The sequence below is a fragment of the Mizuhopecten yessoensis genome, unplaced genomic scaffold, assembly GCF_002113885.1.
Source record: "Mizuhopecten yessoensis strain PY_sf001 unplaced genomic scaffold, ASM211388v2 scaffold7021, whole genome shotgun sequence".
Lineage (NCBI taxonomy): Eukaryota > Metazoa > Mollusca > Bivalvia > Pectinida > Pectinidae > Mizuhopecten > Mizuhopecten yessoensis.
In genome coordinates, this window is record NW_018406841.1 from 882,271 (window position 1) to 909,714 (window position 27,444).

Sequence of the window (27,444 nt, forward strand, 5' to 3'; positions counted from 1 at the left end):
TCATAGGGGGGTACTTTTTGGTCAGGGTATAAAAAGTATCCGGGGGTACATTTTGGTCGGGTGTATAAAAAGTATCCGGGGGGTGGGGAATTGAATATAGGTTGGGTAATGACTATAACATAACTGTAAATGTTTCTTCATGACTCTCCAAACCAGTGTTTAAAAATTATTTTGGCATCATTTCCTGGCCCCGGGGGTGGGGATTGGTGGGGTAGGGGTGGATTAATATTCCCCTGTAATGTCCTGTTCAAGTTCTGAACTCAATTGGATAAAAAAAAAAGAGAAAAATCATTTTTTTATAGGGGGGTACTTTTTGGTCAGGGTATAAAAAGTATCCGGGGGGTACATTTTGGTCGGGTGTATAAAAAGTATCCGGGGGGTGGGGAATTAAATAAAGGTTGGGTAATGACTATAACATAAATGTAAATGTTTCTACTTGAGTCCCAAAACCTTATTGTGTCCAGTGTTTAAAAAAAAAATTGGCATAATTTCCTGGCCCCGGGGTGGGTATTGGTGGGGTAGGGGTGAATAAACATGCAACTGTAACCTTCTAATCAACTTCTGAACTGTTATTGATTAAATTTTTTGAAACATCTGGTTTTTTCATAGGGGGGTACTTTTTATACAGGGGGGGTACTTTTTGGTAGGGGTATAAAAAGTATCCGGATACTTTTTATTCTGCATAAAAAGTATCCGGATACTATTTAAGCAGGAGGTACATTTTATGCATGACACCGGATTCTCACATGTAATCAAGATAAATTGAGATGTGCTTGACTACATATTTTAAAAAGAATATCATTTCATTTTTTGCAAGAACGTTGACAGTGTTAAATTCTCCTAATTTATCAAGAAGTTATAATTTCCCTGAAGGCTCAATATTGGCACTGAAAATTATGTATTCAAATTAAACTAATATTCAACATTTGATATAGCACCCTATTTAGCTAACGATAAGCCACTCCAAAGCGCTTTACAGTACATAGATGAATTAATACAATCAACACATATTGCATATACATTAGCATATACATTAATCAATTTCAATCTTTGAGGAATTTGCAGGAGCTGCCTTATCAGTAGCTAACTACTGGTCCTATGCCACCTGGCTAATATCTCCCTATGTGTGTATGCCTGCGTTTGTGCTGGAGATGTATCGTGTTCTGTTTGTAGTGGGACAGTGCTTCCAGTGGCATCATTTATAGTGCCACCTCACTTAAACGCTGCAGCACAGATACCACAACATCCACCCCAGACCATTTTATACTCCACCTGGGTTGTTGGATTTGTGTGGGCAGGAGAAAAACACTCTGAATATGAATATTCCATGCGTACAACGACCTTGGGGTACTGCAACTTTTAAAATTCTGGTGCTGAAATATGGTTGTAATTATAACTAGAGCATCACAGAGGGTCAAATGTTTTGGAGGCACAGTAGTCTAGTGGTAGGTTGCCGGGCTTGTGACCGAAGGGTTGCAGGTTCGAGTCACGTCATGGCACTGTGTTGTATCCTTGAGCAAGATACCTTACTCCGCTTGTTCCAGTCTACTCAGCTGTAAATGAGTACGTTGTTGGGTAGTGCTAGAATTATAGAATGCTAGCTGTGAGTGCCGAAATGGCAGCAGTGACTGTATGCTCCCCAGGGAGTTGAGAAAGATGTTGGCTGGTTGCAAAGGCCCTATAACCACGGATAATAATTTGTGAACCGCTTTGAGACGACCTAAGAACTAGGTTGTGATAAAGAGGTATATAAGAACCTCGAATTATTGTTATTATTATTATCACGGAACTGATTTTATATGAATAGTAATTGACCTTGGATCAGAGAGAATTGATTACAGTATCATATATTATTCAGTCCACTGAAAAATGTCATAAAATATGTCGGTGGTTTTCAAAAAAATATCTTTAATTGTCAATAAAATAGCCGTAAAATGATATATGATTAGTTGGTCTATCCAGATCTAAGCATGCATGACTTGGTAAACTCTATCATGATGGCAATTATATAGACATAAATGATTTAATTGCAATATCAGTTTAATTGATAAACATTTCCACAGGGGAGTTCAGGCCAATAGTTCGTTCTAATAAAACCTATCACCAATCACTTTATTCATAAATTATTTATGAAAAGATCGATTATTCCCCTTCTTTTTCAATCTTCCAAGGGAAATGAATTTGGGCTTCATGACAACTGTGATTTCCCAAAGGAAATGCTCTTTTTATTCCAGTTTGACATGTTTTGTTTAATAATAAATGAGCCAGTATACAATGTGACAATAAAATATGATATCAAATATTCTAAACATATAAATGTAGCTCATTTTAATGCAGCAATATGATGTGATCTTTCCGAGAGTTTTGATATGTCTATCTTTTGTATCTGTTAGGTATGTATAATAAATTGATGCAGTTTGGTATATAAAAAAAACCACGATAAAATCAATATATTCCTTTATCAATCAATCTCTATCCAATTATGTAATCAAAATGAATATCTATCCAGTTCAGTGATCCAATTTTAAATGAGTGTCTAATTCACTGATCCACATGAGGGCGAAGCCTGGTGATGGCCATCATATGCCAAATTATAATAATAATGATAATATCAAGTAATAAATTCAGCTTTGAACTTGATTTTCTTGTGTTTGTCTTCTATTTGATTAAAGGAATTAATCCCTAATGATTAGTTCCAATTATCAATGAGTATCTAGTTCACTGATCCATTCATCAATGACTATCTAGTTCACTGATCCATTCATCAATGAGTATTGAGTTCACTGATCCATTCATCAATGAGTATTGAGTTCACTGATCCATTCATCAATGAGTATCTAGTTCACTGATCCATTCATCAATGAGTATCTAGTTCACTGATCCTTTCATCAATGACTATCTAGTTCACTAATCCATTCATCAATGATTATCTTGTTCACTGATCCATTCATCACAGAGTATCTAATTCACTGATCCATTCATCAATGAGTATCTAGTTCACTGATCCATACATAAATTAGTATCTAATTTACTGATCCATTCATCAATGAGTATCTAGTTCACTGATCCTTTCATTAATGAGTATCTAGTTCACTGATCCATTCATCAATGAGTATCTAGTTTAATGATCCATTCATCAATATGTATACAGTTCACTGATCCATTCATCAATGAATATCTAGTTCACTGATCCATTCATCAATGAGTTTCTAGTTCACTGATCCATTCATCAATGAGTATCTAGTTCACTGATCCATTCGTCAATGAGCATCTATAGTTTACTGATCCATTCATCAATATGTATACAGTTCACTGATCCATTCATCAATGAGTATCTAGTTTACTGATCCATTCATCAATATGTATACAGTTCACTGATCCATTCATCAATGAGTATCTAGTTCACTGATCCATTCATCAATGAGTATCTAGTTCACTGATCCATTCATCAATGAGTATCTAGTTCACTGATCCATTCATCAATGAGTATCTAGTTCACTGATCCATTCATCAATGAGTATCTAGTTCACTGATCCATTCATCAATGAGTATCTAGTTCACTGATCCATTCATCAATGAGTATCTAGTTCACTGATCCATTCATCAATGAGTATCTAGTTCACTGATCCATTCATCAATGAGTATCTAGTTCACTGATCCATTCATCAATGAGTATCTAGTTCACTGATCCATTCATCAATGAGTATCTAGTTCACTGATCCATTCATCAATGAGTATCTAGTTCACTGATCCATTCATCAATGAGTATCTAGTTCACTGATCCATTCATCAATGAGTATCTAGTTCACTGATCCATTCATCAATGAGTATCTAGTTCACTGATCCATTCATCAATGAGTATCTAGTTCACTGATCCATTCATCAATGAGTATCTAGTTCACTGATCCATTCATCAATGAGTATCTAGTTCACTGATCCATTCATCAATGAGTATCTAGTTCACTGATCCATTCATCAATGAGTATCTAGTTCACTGATCCATTCATCAATGAGTATCTAGTTCACTGATCCATTCATCAATGAGTATCTAGTTCACTGATCCATTCGTCAATGAGTATCTAGTTCACTGATCCATTCATCAATGAGTATCTAGTTCACTGATCCATTCGTCAATGAGTATCTATAGTTTACTGATCCATTCATCAATATGTATACAGTTCACTGATCCATTCATCAATGAGTATCTAGTTCATTTATTCATTCATTGATATTCATTGGTTTTTTTATTGATTATTTACACAAAAAAATAGCCTTTTATGCTATTGGAAACATTGTTATTGAAAGAAAGATGCTCTGACAGAACTGTACAAATTACTGCAAAATCTGTCATTTTGGGGGGTTATTCATTTTATATGCATTAATATATAAAATGTTGAATTTCCAAGAAACAAATTCCTCCCAAAATATTACAATGAAAGACTTAAGGAAATCAACTTAATCAGAAGATTTCAGTGTCATTGTCACCTGTTTATGAATGCATGGGTTTAAGATTTAACCCACAAAAATGACAGTTTCTGCAGTAAGAAGATAAGTTGTATACAGACGGGTGTGTGTTGTACTGTGTAATTTGTATTTTCTGTGTCATTATTTTGTTTTAGCCCCAGCTAGAGACAAGTGTTTGTCCTATGAAAGCAAATATGTAACTGAGCACAGAGGTAAACGGAGATCATTGTTGGCTGGGTGTTACTCTTCAATTAACAGTATAAATACTACATTTTGTGGTATTTAATCTAAACTACCATTAACTGAGATTGATGTAGTTTATAGATCTTAATGTTGGCTGTTTAACTTGATAACACCTGTTCATTCCTGTCCACATTGAAGCGGCAGAAATATATATTTAACGCTTTTTAACATTCAAGTGTTTTATTAATGGTGTAGAATTTATTCGAGGTGATCAATCTAACAATACTACATTTTACTAAATTATAAACAAAGCCATAGAATTGACTGTCTAATTACATTTAGTATGAGGTATTAATGATGCTGTCGTGGCTAATTACACGGAGTTGTATATATAACTTGTTGGCATGGTGATATAAATACAATGGCTCCTTGTGTAAGTTGCATGCATTTATCTTACACAAGGTTGAGTTGTACTTATTGAACAATGGCATAACCATTTTTTGCAGATTGAAATAGTATATATATAATTAGTGTTCTTGTTATTCTTGATAGTTTTCTATTTTCTGTCAGGAAATGCAATCATAGTATATTTGCATATTATGTGTATATGTTTTTTTTATGGTTAATTTAAGGTTAAGGGTTTGTGTATTCATATGATAACGTACTATTTAACCTTTAAAATTAATGCAGATATTTGAAAACTAGTGATCGTAATAAAAGTGTAAATTATTTATATCAAATGATTGAAACATCAGTAATATGATTTCATGTGCAAAGGGGAGATAACTGATCGGCTTTTTTTTTTCGTTTCTTCAACTGTTTCTTGAAGGTCACACAATTCAATGCTTCGGTGTCATAAAAACTTAACAATAAAAAGGGAGATAAGTTTGTTTGAATTTTTGAAATCTTCCTGTCAGTTTCAGAAAACCCATTCTGTTAAAATGATCAAAATCTTTTGTTTTCTCAATCTGTTTTGGGAAGGTGAAACAGGTTTCATTTTAAGCTAACCCAACGGTTCTATTGATGAATATATATATATATATATGCTGAAGGGGAGATGAACTCTTCATGCAGTAAGGTGTTTATACATATTTGCTTTATTGAGTACATCTGTGGCTACATTCATCATTTTAATAGAGGGCAATGTTTCAGTAGCCCTAATGATATATACGGCAGGATCCTCAGTAATTTAACATTATCATGATTATAGATTTAACGTCAGCCCAATCATACGTTGCTCTGTTACACAACTTACAAAAATGAATCCATATTTTTTTGGTTTAAAATGTCTTTCTAAGTTATTGAAGCATCTCAACTTTCTATTTGAAGATTATAATTCAGTAATTCATCAATAAATTCCATCAAATCAACTTGTTTCACATTTTGTTTCTTTGAAAAAGATGTAGATGAAAGTTTTTTATTATTTTATTTTAAGATGACAATACTTGCTCTTTATGTTTCTGACTACGAATCGGCTATGCTACGTACTGGTATTGGAACTCGGGCTGTCGTCCAATGTATTGTTTTCTGTGAATTAGGAGATTCTAGTATAATACAGTAATGTCACAAATCAGGAGCAGGAAGACTTAATATCCATTATTGGACTGAATATCTATCAGTCGTTTCCATGGAGATAGTTCCGATATTTTCTTTCGGAAACATTATTTGTCTATCTTGGAATTCGTATTCGCAATTGTATAAAATGTACTTTGGCGTTAAAATGAAGATAGAGATGAGGGAATTCTATATTGTAGATTTTATTATGGTTTTGGTTGTATTGCATGTCAAAAAAGGCCAATCTAAATGAAACATCAAAAAAAAAATCTTTGTAAACTACAAAATTGAGCTATAAAGTACACAAACACTGGTAAGAACGGGTTTCAGTTTACAAATTACAGTCATAGTGCTCTGATAAATTGGTCCTTGTTTCGTAGAGTGCACGATAATCTGAAATTTGCAAAAGTACACGCGTAGATTCATAAGCTTTTGTACACAGAACACTGCAGGGCTTTACGAATGACATTTATTTGAAATGTATTTTATGCAAAAAATGTTTAACTCGCACATTAAATAAAAATTTCTTTTGATTTAGATACTTTACAAAGATTGCTTGATTCAGTATTCACTTTAAATTAAAAATTAGTAGGAAAAACATGAGGCAGAAATGAAATTTTCAAGTTTATTAAAGCTTTCTTTTGGATTAAGCTATTGAATGTTTGAACTTGAAGCTAGGAGAATCAGAAAATGCATAAATTTTCTATCACCATGGGTTTTAAGAGTTTAAACATGGTGTAGTCCTCTGTATTATAATTACTGACTGTTTTTTTCGATGAGCCTGTAGTGAAACTCCTTTGTTAAAATTTACCTGTGTTTGAGATTTTAATGGAAACAGATCGTCTTGAAATGGTCCACGTTTAACTCACCAGTAATGGGGACTTTTTCTAGGTCAACAGTTTAGGTTCAAAATTCCCCACGGCTTCAAATCGTTTGGAATATAAACGGAAGGCGATGAATTTGAAAGCATGTTTCATGTACAACTCACGTAGAAGATTATAGGTTTAAGAATTCTTGATGCAGGAGACCAAACAAAACTGAAGACTGATATGGAAATATGTAACTTTTTACCTTTATTAATAAACAACACAAGATTATAAGACTCTTTCATGTCTAGGGGTGTAGGATAGGGAAATTCGACCCGAGGGGTTTTCAAATTTGTAAAACCCGAGAATTTGCCAGAAAAATAAATCCCCCTGAGCTTTTTTGACGGAAACGAATATGTCAGCAAGATTAAGCATACCCCATATATATTTGCAAACAGAGTTTTTCGCAGAAAAATTATCTCATCTTTCTAAAGTGTACGGTAAATATATCGTAAAATGTTTCAATTTCATCACGTTGCCTTTTCCGCATTGCAGCATCAGTGTTTTTCAAATTCGTGACGTCATGTCATTGTTAAGCCATTGTGACATCATATGTAAGATAGACTCAGCAAGTATGGTTATCTTACATGGCCAGCATTATCTCACATGACCGGATATGACAGAAAAGCTGTTTCTTTTTGGAATAATTTTCAGCTGAAGATGGAATGCATTCTTATTTTACAGCCTATAATTATGTATAAAGTTAATTTTCTTGCATAATTTTCAAAAAAATAAAATAAGTTACATTACAAATACTTTACAAATGAAGCTGGAAATTGATCGTGACTATATGCAAGTCATAATACAGAACTAATACACAGCTAAACTTCTTGACACAATCACTCAGCATTACTGTGAGATCATTGATATCTTTAGACTAATATAGCTTTGCAGATATGAAGAAATTACCGTTAAAATGAATTTCTAGCTTAAAGAGTTTTCTGTATACTGATTGGTAAATCCAGCTTTTTAACTTAGAAATATTATATGTAAATTTTTGTCTGAAACGCTGGAAATTTGCAACAAAATGAAAATGGATACTTTAAAGTTATTTGCTTGTACAACTTGTTAAAATATTTCAAAAATAAATAAAATTTGCAAAAAGATAAAATTAAACTGTATTTTTCGCAAGAATGGATCTTTAATAAAAAATAGAATTTAATTAATATTGCTTGTTTTATTTCAAACTCTCCAGAAATTTTAAAAAAGAAGAAGATAAATACTGATGTAATATCACTTGACAAAAGAGTACAAAAAAACCATGATTTAAACACTTAGCATTGCTTGTCGTGACATTTAGTCTGTATGATATAAATGTTTGTCATTCTAGCAAAACATACTAACTTATTAGAATATGTCATAGAAATGCTTGTCAGCATGATAACACAGGTTTAAGATAATAAACCAATCATCTAAAATTGAATTTCGGTAGATCAAACAGGATGACATTCTCAGTCACATGACTGTTTTTAAAAGCTTCACAAATTATACGGCTAACATAGCCTACAGTTTCCAAATGGATGCATTTTAGCAGAGTAGATAACGGCTTAGAACAAATGGTCTTGCTTGACCAGCTCAATGCTAAATGATCAGGTTATAATGCCTTCATGATCACCAGCTTCCTTTATATGGCCGTTAAGTTCCGTATCGGATAAAAGCTAAAACGAAAACAAACCACAACAACACACAGCTAATGGCCTCCTGGTCATTTGAAACAAGCGCGGTCATCCAATCTTGTCATTCCCTCCTAATAAGGCAGTTTCTCCCATGAACTTGGACATAAGAACAAGCTCCTGTCGTCAAAGTTTAACCATTATTACTGCTTAAAGGTCAAACGTTTTTGTGAAGCGTTAACCATTATTACTGCTTAAAGGTCAAACGTTTTTGTGAAGCACTACATCTCGGACACAGCTGGGTTACTTAAAGGCTTGAAGTATTGATTACTAAATTATATATATACATGTGGGTAATGGGCGATTTCAAAATCTCGAAAGTGTATCCATTAAAAATTGGCAATTTTTCATGAACCTTAATTCTTCATGATGGCATCCTCTGATGTTTCAAGTGGACAACTCATTGGGTAAGCTCTAGACTTGCCTTTGCCATTTTTATTATTCTGAAATAATAAATGAAAACTGTTTTGTATCTACAACAATTGTGTTTTGAACTGTTTATTCATTGTACAATTTAACTGTTGAATCTGTATGCCATTAGTATAGTCAATCACTTGAAATATATTAAACATGGCCAGGCCATTGGTTTCTATTTTGGTTGAGGTATTCCCATAATGTTTTGGAGCTTCAAATTCATCCATTTTGTACGGACCCGAGGGAATCTCAGTTACGTTTATCCCTGGTATGCAGATTTATGACATTATAATTTCTGTCAGGGATTTGAGCCCACGACCCTCCTAACTACAACCAAATACTGTTACAACTTATTGTGGGTTAATACATCTAGGCCTCTACCCAGTCATACTTTCACGGGAATTTTCTTGAAACTGGTGCACCGATTTGCAAGAAATGTTATTTCAAGAACAATACGGACCCCATATACCTCTTGTAACAGTAGAGATGCTGTGTGTAAAACTACAGAACAATTTTGCGATACTTCAGCAAAAAAATGATTTTTATTTTTATTCTGTAAAAATGAATAAGTGGGTTTAAAGATATAGGTATATATTGAGGACTAACATTTTGCAGTAAGTTTCCACAGGTATCTGCATTAATTTTAAAAGGCATGAAATTTGAAATTGTATCAAGTCTGTATCAAGATAATAGCAATGTAGTGTTGCTGTCTTTCTTTCTGTGATATATATGTTGAAATGGTTTATCAAAGTATTGTAATAATGATATTTTTCAGCCGTGGTAAGTATGGTTTGCTCAACCTGACTGGAGGGGAGGGGACATTTTTAAGTTTTTACATGTAAAGAGTCCCTTTTGCAAGTTATAAGATACTAATATGTAATTAGTAGAGTGAAACTAATGTTCAAGAGATCACCTTAATTTAGAGACCACTTTTAAAACTCCCCATTGCAGTTAACATTGTGAACTGGGCCCATTTCCATGAAACCGTTCTCATGCTCAAGCATGGATTCTGTGCTCAAACCAGTTTTCATGTTACTTGCTTAAATCATGTCAAACAATAAAAAAAAAATCAAATGAAAAAATTGAAAACCGTAATCGGCTTTTAATTAAAGTCTCTTCAATGTTTTCCCAAACCATTGACAAATAAGATATATTTTTTTATTTATTTACAACGCGAACAAGAAATTCGGCTTGAGCACAAAATCCATGCTTGAGCATCAGAGCGGTTTCATGAATAAGGGTCCTGAACCTGTACTAAGAGACCACCTGTATAAAGAGACCACCTGTGATAAGAGACCACTTGATGGACTGCCTGAGGGTGGTCTTTGTATACAGGTTTTATAGGGCAATGTTTGGCCACTGTGGTGAGTGTATCAGGAATTTGTTGTGAAGGGATTCCTATATATAGTATATATAATATACCCAGTCAGGTTGGGGTGTTTAAACAATTGTTTCAAGAATTTTCATGAAAATTTGTTTGTAAGGTAAAAAAATGTGCAAACATGTAGCTTTTGAAATAATTTATAATTTGACTCTTTTTGAACTGTTTATTCATTGTACAATTTAACTGTTGAACGCCTGAACTGATAACATTTTCATGGGGGAAAACAGAACTTTACAATTTATTAATGTTCCCTTAGAAATGAAAAGTCTAATTGACCTTTGTGTCAGTATATGTCACTTTCCTATGATGTAGCTAAGGCCTTTTGTTGGTGTGTTTCAGCATGTGACTGTGTCGTGTATCAGAGCTATGGTCTCTCCCGAGGAAACTTCCACTCTCCGAACTATCCACAGGTCTACGATCGCGGCATCGAGTGTATCCTCTTCACATTCATTGGCGACGTTGATGAACGAGTTGAGCTCACCTTTGTAGAATTTGATCTAAAATGGAAAGACCCAGGTGCAGAGAGGTAAGTGGGTCATACAAATCAAGACAAAGTTCAAACAAAATGACTTTTGTCAAACTTTATGGCCTGGAATAGAGTGATCAGGGTGCAGAATAGCAGCACATACAGATAAGGTCAAGGTTCATAGGTCAATCAAAATAATTTGTTTTTAGTTTAATCTCAAAGGGAATGACCCAGATGCAAAGAACTGAATAGGACATACACTTGATGCGAAGGTTCAAAGGTCAAACAAATTGATAATTGTTGAATTTAACCGCAAATTGAGCGATCAAGATACAGAGAATTATATGGATCAAATGGATGAGGTCAGGTTTCAAAGGTCAAACAAAGTTACCAACATTGAAGATTAGATCGATTTTGAGTGATTCAAATGCAAGGAAGTAAGTAGATCAGACACATGAGGTCAAGGTTCAAACTAACAGGTAAAGCAAAATGACCATTGTTGAATTTGACTCGAAATGGAAATACCCTGGTGCACAGAAGTAGATCATACTCATTAGACCAAGGTTCAAAAGTCAAATAATACGACCTATGTCCATTGGTACAGAGAAGTAAATAGGCATACCCATAAGGCCAAGGTTCAAAGGTAAAACAAAATGACTTTTTGTAGATTTGATCTCAAATAAGTAAGTAGGTCAAATGCATGAGGTCAATGTTCAAACGTCGAATTTAATTATCTTTATTTAGTTGACCCAAGTGCAGATAAGGAGTAAGTAAAACACATGAGGTCAAGATTCGAAAATCAAATCTAATGACCTTTGTTGAATTTTGCATCATTTGGAGTGACCTAGTTACAGGCAAGTAAGTAGGTCAAACACGTAAAGTTTAATCGTAAAAAAGATGACCTTTGTTGAATTTGACATTCAAATTATTCAGGTGCAGAAAAAGTAAGTATGTTATACACATTAGATTAAAGGTTCAAAGGTCAAATTAAATGACTTTTAACGAATTTGATCTGGAAAGGAGTGATCCAGATGCATACAAATCAGTAGGTCAGACACATAAGGTCAAGGTTCAAAGGTTGAAAGAAACTGCTTGGTTGAATTTGACATCAGATGGGGTGATCCAGATACAGGTAAGTATTTATAAGTTGATGATATAAATAAGGGTCAAAGGTCAAATGAAACATGTTCAATTTTACCTCAAGTGGATTTGTTCAGAGAAAAAATGAAGATAGATCAATTTGAACTCCAATGGAAATATATCTCAAATAGAAAAAATACTCACATATGTTGATGCATTTCTAGCCAAGGTTCAAAGGTCAAAAGATAGGCTCAAAACCTTAAGAAGTTGACCTCACATGGAACGTTCAACTTGGGTGTAAGTCCAAATAAAATCTATGGAAATAAAAAAAAATGTGACATGCTGAAAACAAAGCAAATGGTGTCATTTAAGGTCAAGAGTCCAAATGTCTTTTCCAAACGTTTATCCCACCAAATAGAAGGACATAGTAGGTTTGTTGTCTATGGCCTTAATTCAGGTTTTAGCAGCAGGCAGGAGATATATGTTTCTGGTTGATATCTAAATCAGATAAAATTGATTCTGGTCCTCAGTGCGTTTGTGGGATGGGCTGTTTTTTTATGTAGTTTTGAATGGTGTGTTACCAACCAGTCTTCTTTACCTATCTGGAATGAATAATCCATTTCAAAGCATATGAAGTTGGCAATTTCGGCACTTACCCATACATCACCAACATTTCCTTTGAAAAACATCTTCTACAGAACTAAGAGTCATAATACTCATAACATTTAGCTTGTAGTTAGATTGAGTAGAAGTAAAGGCAAAGAAAAGTCCTTAACCAGGGAGTTTTCCTAGTCCAGCAATGATGTCGAATAGCAAATTCCTGAAGTTGATGAAGGTGAATGACCGAAATTTGGGACATGCAAGTTTCACCTTGGTCAAATGTGAAACTTTAAGGCACCAAATTAAATTCCCGTTTGCCCTTGCTTCTTATATTACTTGCCCGATTCCTAACAAATTTGACTTTCAGCTATTTTGATTTGGAAAAAAAATCATAATATTTATACAGGTGTGGCGATTACCTCCACCTCTTTCTGAACCTGGAGCGGGGAGAGGTCAACGAGAACAGTGATTATGACATTGAACTATGTGGCAACATCTCCACCCTCAACCAGAAGACGTACTATTCTCGAGGCCGCAGTCTCGTACTCGAGTTTCATTCAGATCCGACAAAAAGTTTAAATCATACAGGATTCAAAGGAATATTCAAATTTTTAGACGCACGTAAGTAATTGTTGAATTGTGGTTGCCATGGTTATTCCCGCCCCCAATTGTCATTGTCATTGGTAGCTTTGCAATATTTTCTGTAATTTTCTGTTTTGTGATGTGATTGCTGCATTTACCAAAAGAATTAGCAAGAAAGACTGTACTCAAGATGATACCAAAATAGATATCTTGTTTTCATATGACACAGATGATGAAATATGATTTTCATAGAAACAAAATCATATAGAACAGTAATGTCTCCATAGCAGAATCCTAGTAGCAGTATGTGATGCAAGGGAAGTAACTCCAATAAGTTTATAACACAATTGGACTATACAAACAGGATATTAAAAGTAAAACATGACAACAAATGAGATAATTTTACTGTTTAATTCATGAAGATTTCTCTTTTTGGTTATTAATGATCGTAGGACAACAAAAAAGTATGATAATTGATAATGCTTATCATAGTGATAAATTAATTCTGTAATTGAAAATATATCTCCAGAAATTTATTTTTACCTTATTTCCTTAAAATTAAAAAAATAATTATGCTAGGGTACTTATGTATACTTTGTTTTTGTTTTTCAGTAAGAACAATTCCCAAACATATATGTTTTGTTTATTGCTTTTCCTTTGCAGTTTCAGTCAGTTTGCCCTTCATAAAGTTACCTACGGGTGTACTTTTAACTCCCAAAGCCACAGGTTAGATATTGGCAAAACACTTCTTGTTTATTCTAAATATGGTGTGAATTCAAACATTTTTTCTAACAAAACTTTGTCCTGTATATAATACTTCTGCTCTGCAGATTCTAATTAAGCGTTCATACTTCTGAACTTAATAACTGTGTAAACCTGTCTTCTCCACCGTAAACTATATCAATAGTTATTCTCGACGAACACGATTTTCCGATATTGTGCTATTGATCTGTATCTTCAATCACATTTCCTTTTTAGCCTCTTAAAAACATTATATCATACTTTGCACATTTATCATACTTAAAATTGTCTTCTTCTGTTTTTTCAAGAAATTGTGCTAAAAATTTCAATGGAATATCGAATATTTTTGAAACCAAAATCCGATCCATTGCTATGTTAAGCGTAAAAATTTGGACTGAATTCTCCTGAATTTTTGTTTTAAATGTTCAGCACAAAATAAGCTTTTATTGATCGATTCTGTACCATTCTGAAATACATGATAAATTAATGCTTTCTTTTTTTCTTTTTTTCTTTTGAAGTTAATTGAACTTTTAAGCAAAACATCTTTTTTTCTGTTTTACTTTTCTTATTATTATTTTTTTATTCATGTAGGGCATTGTTGTTGATTGTTCATCTTTTATTTTCAAAATAATATCTCAGGCTAAATTTGATTCAAAAAAAAATATTCTATTGCTATATACACAAAAGTGTTAACTCTTAAGGTCAGGGCCAAATGGAAAGGTCAAGGTCACACTATTGTCAGATCCTTTTATCTGTAGTAATAAAATCTGTTGATTTGAATCAAAGGTCATAATTAAAAGGTCAAGGTAACAAAAGGTCAGGGTTTTTTTTTTTTTTTTTTTTTTTTTTTTTTTTTTTTTTTTTGTTTTTTTTTTTTTTTTTTTTTTTTTGTAAATTCCTTTTACAGACCTCATGAGTACAAATATACTTGTTTCTGTATACTTATCTTTGTGCACATTGTATCCATGTTGTGTTTATTTGACACCTGATTTCCATCAATCTTATTTGCTAAAGCTGTTCTTATCTGCTAGTTTAAAAACTGATTTTTGTGTGAATTAATACCCCTGCCTAAAGATGATGAATACCATTGTAAGTATTGTAGATGATTCTTTTGTAATTTTTGATATCATCACATTTTCCTTTTTTTGACATTTTATGAATTCATAAATAACATTACCAATGATACAATGTATGAAGTGATTATATTGCTTCTTCAAAAAAATTAAAAAATCCCATCCCGATCAGTAGTAGGTTTACAAAGGCCATGCAGTTTCCTTGTGTGTGACAGGACTGATCCACTTTCAGATGAAGGGGTAAACTGGCCACGGTCTCTAGAATATTAAATAATTAAGCAAAAAATGTAACTCTAATAATTTTGATCCTAAGTTCTAAACTAGGGGGAGATAAGCTAGTAGTAAAATGCAGTCGAGAAATTCTTCATAAAAACTTTAGGGTTGTTGGCCAGTCTAATGAAGGGTTTCATGACTTACCTTGCCTGAATGCTTTCAATGTACACACGCACAACCGTAAGTTCATTGGTCATGATTGGATGAACTGTATAATCGGTGTGGCCGGTGATAGTTTCTCCACTAAAAGCCAGATTTAGAGCAGCTTCTAATTCCGGCCCTTAAGTATATGTTAAAATGGTGATCTGTATCAGTGTAATACATATTGAAAAACAAGATTGAGAACATATGACAATTGGTAATGTAACAAGCAAAACTCTTTTGAATACAAAACATCCATTTCACAGAAATGTGATCTACAAGCAATCCTGTGTAATCTAGAACCTTGTACAATTGGGTATAAATCAAAGCTGCCTTAATACCATGAACCCTATCAACCAGACCTTGATCTAAAAGATACTCTGTTACATATATAAAATATCTGGAAACCCGTGTATTCTTGTTAGTGTTCAGTTGATTCAGGTTTCATAATAGGTTAAAATGTCGCCTCCAACAGTTGTATTCCCATCAATACTGGTACAGTGGCTGAACAAGTCTAAGAGTTATCTCCCTTTGATCATATTTTGTAGTTCTCTGACAAATTCTTTGTAATTATTTTTCTGCCATCAGTGTTGTCACTTACTTACGTGGCTTTTTTTTATTTCTTAATATTTAAATTTAGATTTGATATATTTTAAACTTTTCTGTGATAAAAAATATGTAATTTGTGTTTATATAAAAAATACAAAATGAAATAAGTTAAGTTTCCATATGTAAACAAATTTCACTGAAAGAAATTGAAGTTTGCCTACTATTGGTCTATTGTAAGTTTCATACAAGTAAATCCACTGGTTTTTAAGGTCACCAAAGCCTTCGTTAATTTAGCCAGTTTTATAATACTGAGCTATATACTGATGTTCCTCTTGTAACAATTACTTTATGGGTATATAAACTGAAATACACATATAATATTCTGTTTTTGATTTTTACCTATTTGCATAATCTTTGGAAAAATTAATACCATATAAGGTATTACATATAAATAGTTAAAATAATTTACAAGAATTTTAATGAGATATATCAATCTTCAGATGCTATATATGATGATGAAACCATGTAAGTATACAGGCTCAGAGCGTCTTTTCCTAGTTAGTTAAGTGTCAAATTGTTTTTCGAGTTTTCACCAGTTTTATTAACTTCTTTTCAGAATTGAGTTATTTGATAAGAAATTGCCAAATGTTCAAGGATGAAATCAAAAGTGTTGCATTATGGGCTAGGGGTAAGTAAATTGTAACTTATATGTTTTCTCTTCTTCTTTTTCAGGCGACTTTGTAAGTTCCTGCCAAAAAGAACAGGGAACGATGTGTTCCTATACTTGTCCCAGTAGCCCCGGAAACAACATAGGCAACAACAAATTCTTTTCTCCAAGATTTCCACAGAATTATCCACACACAGCTACTTGTCATTATCAATTCTTAGGACAGGAGGGAGAAAAAGTTCGACTACATTTTCAGACCATACAACTGTACAACAATGAAAATTTGCCGTAAGTATTCTTTAACGGTTCTGTTGTTACTTTCCTCCACAGATACTGAGGGAACAGACTCCATGTACGTCTGCATCTCCGTCTGTCGGTCCGTCCTTTATCGTGTCACTTTTGTCTGGAGTATATCACATATTATCTTTCAACTGCATCGACCATTGCCGACATTTGTATATGAATCGCTCTTTAGCTGACAGAGTCTCACATACTAAAAGTGGAACTTGGTGCCCCACTACTACTGAGTTACATCCCTTTGTTCCATATACCATTGTGTGTCTAAAGAATAAAAGCTTGCTATTTCACCTACATGCACCAAACTTAATTTACTAATATACAGAGACAGTAAATGTAGATTGTAGCTGAGACAGTAACTGTAGATTGTAGCTGAGACAGTAACTGTAGATCATAGCTGAAACAGTAACTATAGATTGTAGCTAAGACAGTCACTGTAGATTGTAGCTGAGACAGTAACTTTAGATTGTAGCTAAGACAGTAAATGTAGATTGTAGCTGAGACAGTAACTGTAGATTGTAGCTGAGACAGTAACTGTAGATCGTAGCTGAGACAGTCACTGTAGATTGTAGCTGAGAGACAGTAACTATATATATAGATTGTAGCTAAAACAGTCACTGTAGATTGTAGCTGAGACAAGCACTGTAGATTGTAGCTAAGACAGTAACTATAGAAAGTACTGAGACATTCCCTGTAGATTGTAGCTGAGACAGTAACTGTAGATTGTAGCTGAGACAGTAACTTTAGATTGTAGCTGAGACATTCACTGTAGATTGTAGCTGAGACAGCAACTGTAGATTGTAGCTGAGACAGTAACTTTAGATTGTAGCTGAGACAGTAACTGTAGATCGTACTGAGAGAGTAACTGTAGATCGTAGCTAAGACAGTCACTGCAGATTGTAGCTTAAAGACAGTCACTGCAGATTGTAGCTGAGACAGTCACTCTAGATTGTAGCTGAGACAGTAACTGTAGATCGTACTGAGAGAGTAACTGTAGATCGTAGCTAAGACAGTCACTGCAGATTGTAGCTAAGACAGTCACTGTAGATTGTAGCTGAGACAGTAACTTTAGATTGTAGCTAAGACAGTAACTGTAGATTGTAGCTAAGACAGTCACTGTAGATTGTAGCTGAGACAGTCACTGTAGATTGTACCTAAGACAGTAACTGTAGATTGTACCTAAGACAGTAACTGTAGAAAGGACTGAGACATTCACTGTAGATTCTAACTGAGACAGTAACTGTAGGTTATAGCTGAAACAGTAACTAGGTCGTAGCTGAGACAGTAACTGTAGATCGTAGCTGAGACAGTAACTGTAGATCGTAGCTAAGACAGTAACTGTAGATTGTAGCTGAGACAGTAACTGTCGATTGTAACTGAGACAGTAACTGTAGCTTGTAGCTGAGACAGTAACTGTAGATTGTAACTGAGACAGTCACTGTAGATTGAAGCTGAGACAGTCACTGTAGATTGTAGCTAAGACAGTCACTGTAGATTGTACCTAAGACAGTAACTGTAGATTGTACCTAAGACAGTAACTGTAGAAAGAACTGAGACATTCACTGTAGATTGTAGCTGGGACAGTCACTGTCGATTGTAGCCGAGACAGTAACTGTAGGTTATAGCTGAGACAGTAACTGTAGATCGTAGCTGAGACAGTCACTGTAGATTGTAGCTGAGACAGTAACTGTAGATTGTAGCTGTGACAGTAACTGTAGATTGTAGCCGAGACAGTAACTGTAGATTGTAGCTGAGACAGTAACTGTAGATCGTAGCTGAGACAGTAACTGTAGATTGTAGCTGAGACAGTCACTGTAGATTGTAGCTGAGACAGTAAATTTAGATTGTAGCTGATCATGAGACAGTAAATTTAGATTTGTCTAGATCTGCACCATTCCCTAAGTGTTGGACATTAATTATTTGAATTACCTTGCAATAAAACAAAATGTGGGAAATAGTAAGGTTTAGTGTTATTTAAGGGGGAGGTTGCTATACCTGATAAACTAATGTGCCTGGACGGAGCAGTATTGGGCTCATTTCTCTAAGTCTGACAGCGGTGACATTTCCTGCAGAACATAAAACCAGTAACAGAGAAATTGACCTAAATCATATGAATGTGATGGTGTTCTTTTTCTTTTTTCTTTGACTGAAGAGTGACAATAATATGTAACTGGGGTCATGGTGACAATAATATGTAACTGGGGTCATGGGGACAGTAATATGTAACTGGGGTCATGGTGACAATAATATGTAACTGGGGTCATGGTGACAGTAATATGTAACTGGGGTCATGGTGACAGTAATATGTAACTGGGGTCATGGTGACAGTAATATGTAACTGGGGTCATGGTGACAATAATATGTAACTGGGGTCATGGTGACAGTAATATGTAACTGGGGTCATGGTGACAATAATATGTAACTGGGGTCATGGTGACAGTAATATGTAACTGGGGTCATGGTGACAATAATATGTAACTGGGGTCATGGTGACAGTAATATGTAACTGGGGTCATGGTGACAATAATATGTAACTGGGGTCATGGTGACAATAATCTGTAACTGGGGTTATGGTGACAATAATCTGTAACTGGGGTTATGGTGACAATAATATGTAACTGGGGTTATGGTGACAATTGCAGTATTTATTTATTTTTCTTCACCAAAAAAAATAATACAGTGTTCTGAGTAAAACACCATCAAGTAAGGAACTGTAATAAGTCCACCTCCTTGTTTGACCAAGTATATACATAGCCTGTTAGGCTGATTTCCAGGAACAAGCCTGCATCATATAGAACCGTAGTATTTTAAGAATCTGAACGCTCAGGAGTAGGTGCATCGGAATGTCAAATTGATCAACTTAAATGTAGCAGTAAAGATTGATTTTGAATGGCAACCATCAACATCAATAAATTAACATGATCAGCACTTGATAAATAAGCCAGATTAATACTTGTGATAAATAAGCCAGATCAATACTTGATAAATTAGCCAGATCATTACTTGATAAATCAGTCAGATCAGCACTTGATAAATCAGTCAGATCAGCACTTGATAAATCAGTCAGATCAACACTTGATAAATCAGTCTGATCAACACTTAATAAATCAGCCAGATCAACACTTGATAAATCACTCAGATCAACACTTGATAAATCAGTCAGATCAACACTTAATAAATCAGTCAGATCAACACTTGATAAATCAGGCAGATCAACACTTAATAAATCAGTCAGATCAACACTTAATACATCAGTCTGATCAACACTTGATAAATCAGTCTGATCAACACTTTATAAATCAGTCCGATCAACACTTGATAAATCAGTCTGATCAACACTTGATAAATCAGTCTGATCAACACTTTATAAATCAGTCTGATCAACACTTAATAAATCAGCCAGATCAACACTTGATAAATCAGTCAGATCAACACTCGATAAATCAGTCAGATCAACACTTGATAAATCAGTCAGATCAACACTCGATAAATCAGCCAGATCAACACTTGCTAAATCAGTCAGATCAACACTCGATAAATCAGTCAGATAAACACTTGATAAATCAGTCTGATCAACACTTAATAAATCAGCCAGTTCAACACTTGATAAATCAGTCAGATCAACACTTGGTAAATCAGTCAGATCAACACTTGGTAAATCAGTCAGATCAACACTTGATATCTCAGTCAGATCAACACTTAATAAATCAGTCAGATCAACACTTGATAAATCAGTCAGATCAACACTTAATAAATCAGTCAGATCAACATTTGATAAATTAGTGAGATAAACACTTGATAAATTAGTGAGATGAACACTTGATAAATCAGTCAGATCAACACTTAATAAATCAGTCAGATCAGCACTTGAATAAATAAATCAGCTTGTTCTTATACTAATTGTGTTTTAGGGGTACACAAAAAACAAAAACCAGTTTGTTCACTTCCTAAAATTTTAAGAGGCTGTACAATTTGGAATTGTCAAAGGAAGGAAAAGATGGTGTATTTGTAATATAGATTAGTGTTTATGATGTATAAAAAGGACTGTACAAAACAGTGTGTTTTATCACAAGGTGAAATCTTTCTGAATCACACAGGTGGAATCCATGTTTTCCTCTTGATTATCACAATAGCTGTTTATGGATTGCTGCAGTTACCCCGATTGTCCTTGCTAACAAGTTTCTGCTAGGAAATGATGCTAAGCTGCGCTCGGCTATGATCAATGAGCAACATTTTTTCCTCATGTATTTCATGTAGCAGATTTCAGACATCAAGGACGTGGTTATGAATTGCTTTAATATGAAGGCTTTTATTTTATTTCATTTTTTTCTTTTTTTTTTCAACTTTAAGATTCGATTTGCATATGTTTTCTCCAAACTTAATTTGAACCGGTATTATATGAAAAACACTTCCTACACAACTCATTGATCTTTCCTGTGACCTGTCAACAGGGAAAATCAATTTTCAAACAAGATTTCATTTTTAACAGCATTTTTTTACCCTACAAATTCAGTTTGCTAATGAACATGTTAACAATCTAGAAATCGATCAATAATTATTTTTTTCAATCTCAGCTCCCAAATATTCCATCCATCAAAACAGGTTTTCTTCCATTTGATAATAACTTTCTTTCACATAATTATACATGTGCTGCCTGAATGAAAAATAATGGAACTGTGAAGTCCTGACTGATTTCAAAATTATCTTTTTTTTATAGTTTTACGAGGTCGGCTTTCTTTGATCAAGACTTGGGTGGTTGATAATGTTACTTGTATGATAGAGTGGGATCTGCTTGATTCAAGCTTCCGTAGGTTGGTTTGGTTTATTGGTGATTTATGTGGTGATGGCCTCTATAAAACAGAATTAATTCGGAACTGATCATATTTTCTTTAACTAGAATTCAAAAACATTGATTTCTCTCAATTTCCACAAGCCATTGTCGGCTGTCACTGATAGAATATTTTACAGTGTTCATGAACCCAGAGATTCTGGTAGAACGGTGTTTGTGTTCCGATGTTGAGGACAACTTCCTGTGACAAACTTCTATGCAGGGAGCAGATTACTGTACGATTGTTTATTTTGGTTCGACCATTGATTTTAAATTGTCATCATCAAATTTGTTTCTAAACATTTTTAGTATAAAACAAAACGTAGCGGAATCGAGTCATTGTTTCGGTACATATATAACAACTAATTGTACATACGTTTACAGCGTAGCCAAATCGACATCGATTTGTGTACAACTCGTACACACTTTACACCTTTGTGTACATACGCTTCACTGGTCATTTGTCTGATGAAGGTGACAGAGTACATACCGTACTAGTCATCAACACGTCACATAGAAACACTTACTGGTTGTGTTACAAGAATCTTTTCATAATCATTGAATTTCGTTTTAAATGTTTATATGTAAAATAACATTTTTAAAAGAAGATTTAGAAAAACATTTGGGAAGAAGTCACTATGATTTTTGTCTAAACATTATAGGGTATGTTCCCGCCTTCTTCATCCATTCTTTATAATCTTGAGATGAAATATTCTACGTCTTAGTTATATTTTCAAAACCAAAATTGCAAACCAACAAGGTTCCACAAAAATTGTAGCAATAATTATAGCAAGTTGGCTAACATTGCCCCAAATTAGAAATGAAACACAACACGAATTATTTTTAAAACAATAACTAAAACGTGCAACAGACAACTGGATAAATGGTCTAAATTTTAAACCTGATTATAAGCAGAATTGAACTGTCTGGGAAAGGAAGTAAATCTTGCTTTGCAATTTAAACTATGGTCGGATGATGAAATGATTTTGAATCTATAAGCTACCTTAAAGTTTTTTCTGTTATAAATTGATGCCTGGGTAGGGGCCGTGGATATATCCACGGCCCCTACCCAGGCATCAATTTATAACAAGTGTACCAATCAATTGATCAATTTAGGCCTACTAACCACGGGGTGTCAATCCATAGTAACCGCTCTCTAGAGTGGAAGATTTCCTGTCGTGATTCGAAGATGAGGTCCTGATAAGGGGAGACAAAATAGCACATAACAATTTCCAGATTTATTCTAGAAAATTTGTTAAGTCTAGCATAATTAGCAGATTTGTTATAGAAAATATATAGCTGAATTTACAATTCATATAAAATTTGTGAAACATTTTGTTTATTTGTATCATTTGTGTCACCAAATCACAGTATAAACACCTTCAGCATGGAAAAAACATACCGTATTTTACCGCCAATAAGCCCCCTCTTGCAAATAAGCCCCCTCTCCACTTTGGTAAATGTCCTGGGAACAGGGTGGGTGCCTGCCATTAAGCCCCCCCTTAAAAAAGGACGTTTTGAATATAACCAATTGTTGGACTCCTATCTTTTTGCAGGTGAAAAATGTGAAGTTGTTTGGAGGAAAAAAACCGAAAGTTAAATAAACATTTACTTGTGTCGGTGTTGTTTCTTTAAAATCTGCATCAACAGGTAGATTTAGGTCGTGTAACACCTCTAAAATTTTACAATACTGATAAAAACAACAACGCAATTATAAAATGACAATTGGTTAATTAGACCACAGGTATGGTTCAATTTTAGCAACAACTTGTGATTACTGATTAGACACTCGTGGTTCTAAACACAACAAACCCTACCCTGAAATCACAATAGTGTCGCTGTGACACGTTGAGGAGATTCTGACATGTTGAGTTCCAAGCCGTATTCAGAGTCCAGTTTATGATTAAATCATCAAAAAAAAATTGAAGAAACAAATCGACTCAAAACATATCAATGTCAATGTCCAATTCTGCCTCACCTGCAGACAACATGTGCGCCTCGGTCCGCCGATATTTTCCTATTTGCGTAGGACACAAAGCCGTTCATTGGAAAGTTACATATTATGTTACACCGAAGTATTTCCACATCAACCATGTCAAACCCTTCAAAACCTTTATTATCATCGTAGGTAACGCTGGAGGATAAATGTTTACCATCATATTCATCGCTTCAATTTAATCAACACGTCCGCCATTTTTGTGACTTCTTTTCGATTTGAAATTCTCTCGCACACCTTTGGTCATTACTAGGGTACACTGCCGGGAATATCGAAAGTAATGACAAAACAACCAATCAGAAGCCTTCTACTATGCACGTTCGGGTTTGGTATAGCAATAACCCAACTTTTAAATTATAATATTAGTCTTACAGTTATTTTGGGGTCGTCAAATAAACCCTGATAAACTCAAGTATACTTGTTTGTTTACTGCTAAAGACCCGTTCAAATTGAAACTTATGGGTATAAGTGTTGTTTGTACACAGAGACTCAGGTAGACTAACTAAACATTGACCCCTGGTGTAAGGGTCATTCCACCTTCGAGGGGTTCATCATGGCTTGAACCATTTTGAGTTTGTTTAAGGGGTCAACTGAGATGACTATAGGCAATATGGACCTGTTTAGGTAAAGGTAAATTGATATGCCCAGTGAAGCTGGAGGATCAGAGAGATGACTGGTCATTCTCAGAGACTGTATCAGACTAGACACGTGACTGCATGGTCAGACATCCAAATAAGGTAATGGTAAACTGATGTGCCCAACGGAAAGGAAGGGTCATTAGGTACATTGCTGATCATTCTCAGCAACAGCAGACTGTATCAGACTAGTCACGTGACTGGTCAGTCATCCAAATTTGGTAATGATAAACTGATGTGCCCAACAGAACGGAAGGGTCATTAGGTACATTGCTGTGGTCAATCTCAGCAACAGCAGACTGTATCAGACTAGTCACGTGACTGGTCAGTCATCCAAATTTGGTAATGATAAACTGATGTGCCCAACAGAACGGAAGGGTCATTAGGTACATTGCTGTGGTCAATCTCAGCAACAGCAGACTGTATCAGACTAGTCACGTGACTGGTCAGTCATCCAAATTTGGTAATGATAAACTGATGTGCCCAACAGAACGGAAGGGTCATTAGGTACATTGCTGTGGTCAATCTCAGCAACAGCAGACTGTATCAGACTAGTCACGTGACTGGTCAGTCATCCAAATTTGGTAATGATAAACTGATGTGCCCAACAGAACGGAAGGGTCATTAGGTACATTGCTGTGGTCAATCTCAGCAACAGCAGTAGCATGTTAAGACGTTTGATATGGAGACGATAAGATTATATTTAAACTTTGAAAAGATAGCTACTCTTAGGAGATAATTAGACCACAATCAGAAGCCCTAGGAATCTTTCCTGAAATTGCAATGAGGTCGTCCTGTGAAATAACATGAGCCCAAGGCAAGAGTGAGAGCCAAAAAGGCCACGTTTGAAATCCATATCAGATTAATTTGATCAGATATTTGCTTCACAGTGACACTGTATGCTAAAATATCACTCCTTGAATGGAGATCTAAATTGTGCACCGATAAATTCAGCTTTTTCGGCTAATAACGATGGTTCTGTTTGTTTTGAGCTCTGGTTTTAGTCGAGGCAATTTCGCTGTCAAAGTTGATCCGATTTGTAACTTATCAAGTAGATAGAAGCAGTAATATTATGTTACAGGGAACAGCTAAAGCAGAATTTACTGTACATGTTGCAGAAACAGATCTTTACGAGTAGCGGTAGCAAACTCATCAGTTTATTCGTTAACATGTTGACGGTACGTTCTAACTACATCGGCAAACATCCACACACCGTTTCGTCCGACTGCAGTTCTGCGTTGTAAAGTATTTGATAGACTTATGCATCACTGAGAAGAAGAAAAAAAAACAGACACAACGACATTGTCCCTGGTTGCAAGACGGCCTGTTGGTTATCACCTGGACAATTAGATTACAGACCTCTACACGGAGCTGGCATCAGATAGCACTATTTGAGTTGTTAATTACATTTCAGTTATATAAATATCAACAATTTGTTCCTCGAAACCAATGTAATTGTGTCGTGATGCAGAACAGGTGTGATCTAAATAATGTAATGAACACTGGGCTTGATCTTAATGAAATTCTCGCCCACTAGGATTGCGAATTATTTCGTCCGGATATAAAACTCCCTCCTTTCTAATAAATTCTGTCATGGAATACCTGATTTTTTTCACCTTGTTTGGTTCAAATTTAACTCTGATCATTTGTTGAAATTATTGGATCAAAGTATCTTTATTATTTGGAAAATTTAATTATTATAATTCATAATTGGCTGAAAGGATTCAATAAATATGCAAACATTTATTTGACTCAGTGAAGCTTAAAGAAATTAGAAGCAACATAATGTTCCCTTAAATTAGTTGTCCAAAATTGTAATCCGTATTCCTAAGGCCGTTTTCATGGGGAAACTTAAGTTAGTTGCTTAAACCAGCTTACTGAGCTTATTAATATCGTTCAAGAGAAAAGAAAACTTGACAGAGAGATTTGTCCATGGATGTGCTAATTTTCAGAATTTAAAACCTCGAACTTGATACGTAGGTTGCTTGCTCTAGAAAAAGAAGATGAAATAAAATATGATGTTGATTTTGATCCAATGATTTGCAAAAGGTCAAGGTCACTGTTATGAGTTTTTGTTTTAAAAATATGTGGTTTGTCAAATATGTCAAGGCCACTATTATTTACAATAGATTAGTCCAGTACTTAACTTTGAAGTAACTAACGCTTCAAACTATATATAAATACAATTATCAAATATTTCCTTACCTGTACAGCCCCTTCTCAATGCATTAAATCATTGATGTTTCAAACTGAATGTTATACAGTTTATTAATTGGCTTGGATATGCTGTCACTCATGGGAGTCAGTATCTGTTTTTAATATATTAAGAATTCAAATATCTTGCAGTAATTACTTAAGGTCATAGGAGTGTATTGATAAACGGAATTAGGAAGTACATCCCTAGTTGAAAATCCAAATCCAATATAGGGAGACGGTATCACAATTTCCACATATTCTAATGTTTAAAATTAAACTGATGGATATTGTATGTTTATTATTGACAGAACAGTCTGTTGTTTCAATATTAAAGTATTTCAAATCAATTCAGGCATTAATTAAGTTGTTTTTTTATCAATGAGTCACATGTGTTCATTTTTCTGTACTTCAGGAAACCGGCTACCTATTTCACTACTGTGAAGTTTTTCAAGAAAGACAACTCTTACATGCAATTACTATGTGTATACGGTTTTATCATAAAGTGTAAATTTTTAATCGTTTAAGGATAATTAATTTTACACAATTTTAGCATTAATTAAATTGATATACATTAATGCAATACTAATCTATGGCAGTATCATTTTTAGTGACATTATTTTCCAAAATTATGTGTGTTTCATTTTTTTTTCAAAATTCACTCCTTTTTACATTAATTTCCATTTAAAATCCTTAAAATTCTGACAACCTATACTTATTTTGTGGCAGAAAGCAATATAACTACGAAATTTGAAGAAATTCTTCTGAGAAATGATGACACAATC

At 34.3% G+C, this 27,444-nt stretch overlaps 1 protein-coding gene across 1 annotated transcript in view; it reads left to right on the top strand.

The window, feature by feature from the left end:
- Window positions 1-27,444, top strand: part of LOC110452976 (suppressor of lurcher protein 1-like) — a 240,008-nt gene that overhangs the window by 93,417 nt on the left and 119,147 nt on the right. The window contains exons 3-6 of the mRNA XM_021501759.1: window positions 4,620-4,676; window positions 10,878-11,064; window positions 13,091-13,305; window positions 16,776-16,998. Coding sequence (XP_021357434.1) covers window positions 4,620-4,676; window positions 10,878-11,064; window positions 13,091-13,305; window positions 16,776-16,998 — 682 coding nt within the window. The remainder of the gene's footprint in view (window positions 1-4,619; window positions 4,677-10,877; window positions 11,065-13,090; window positions 13,306-16,775; window positions 16,999-27,444) is intronic.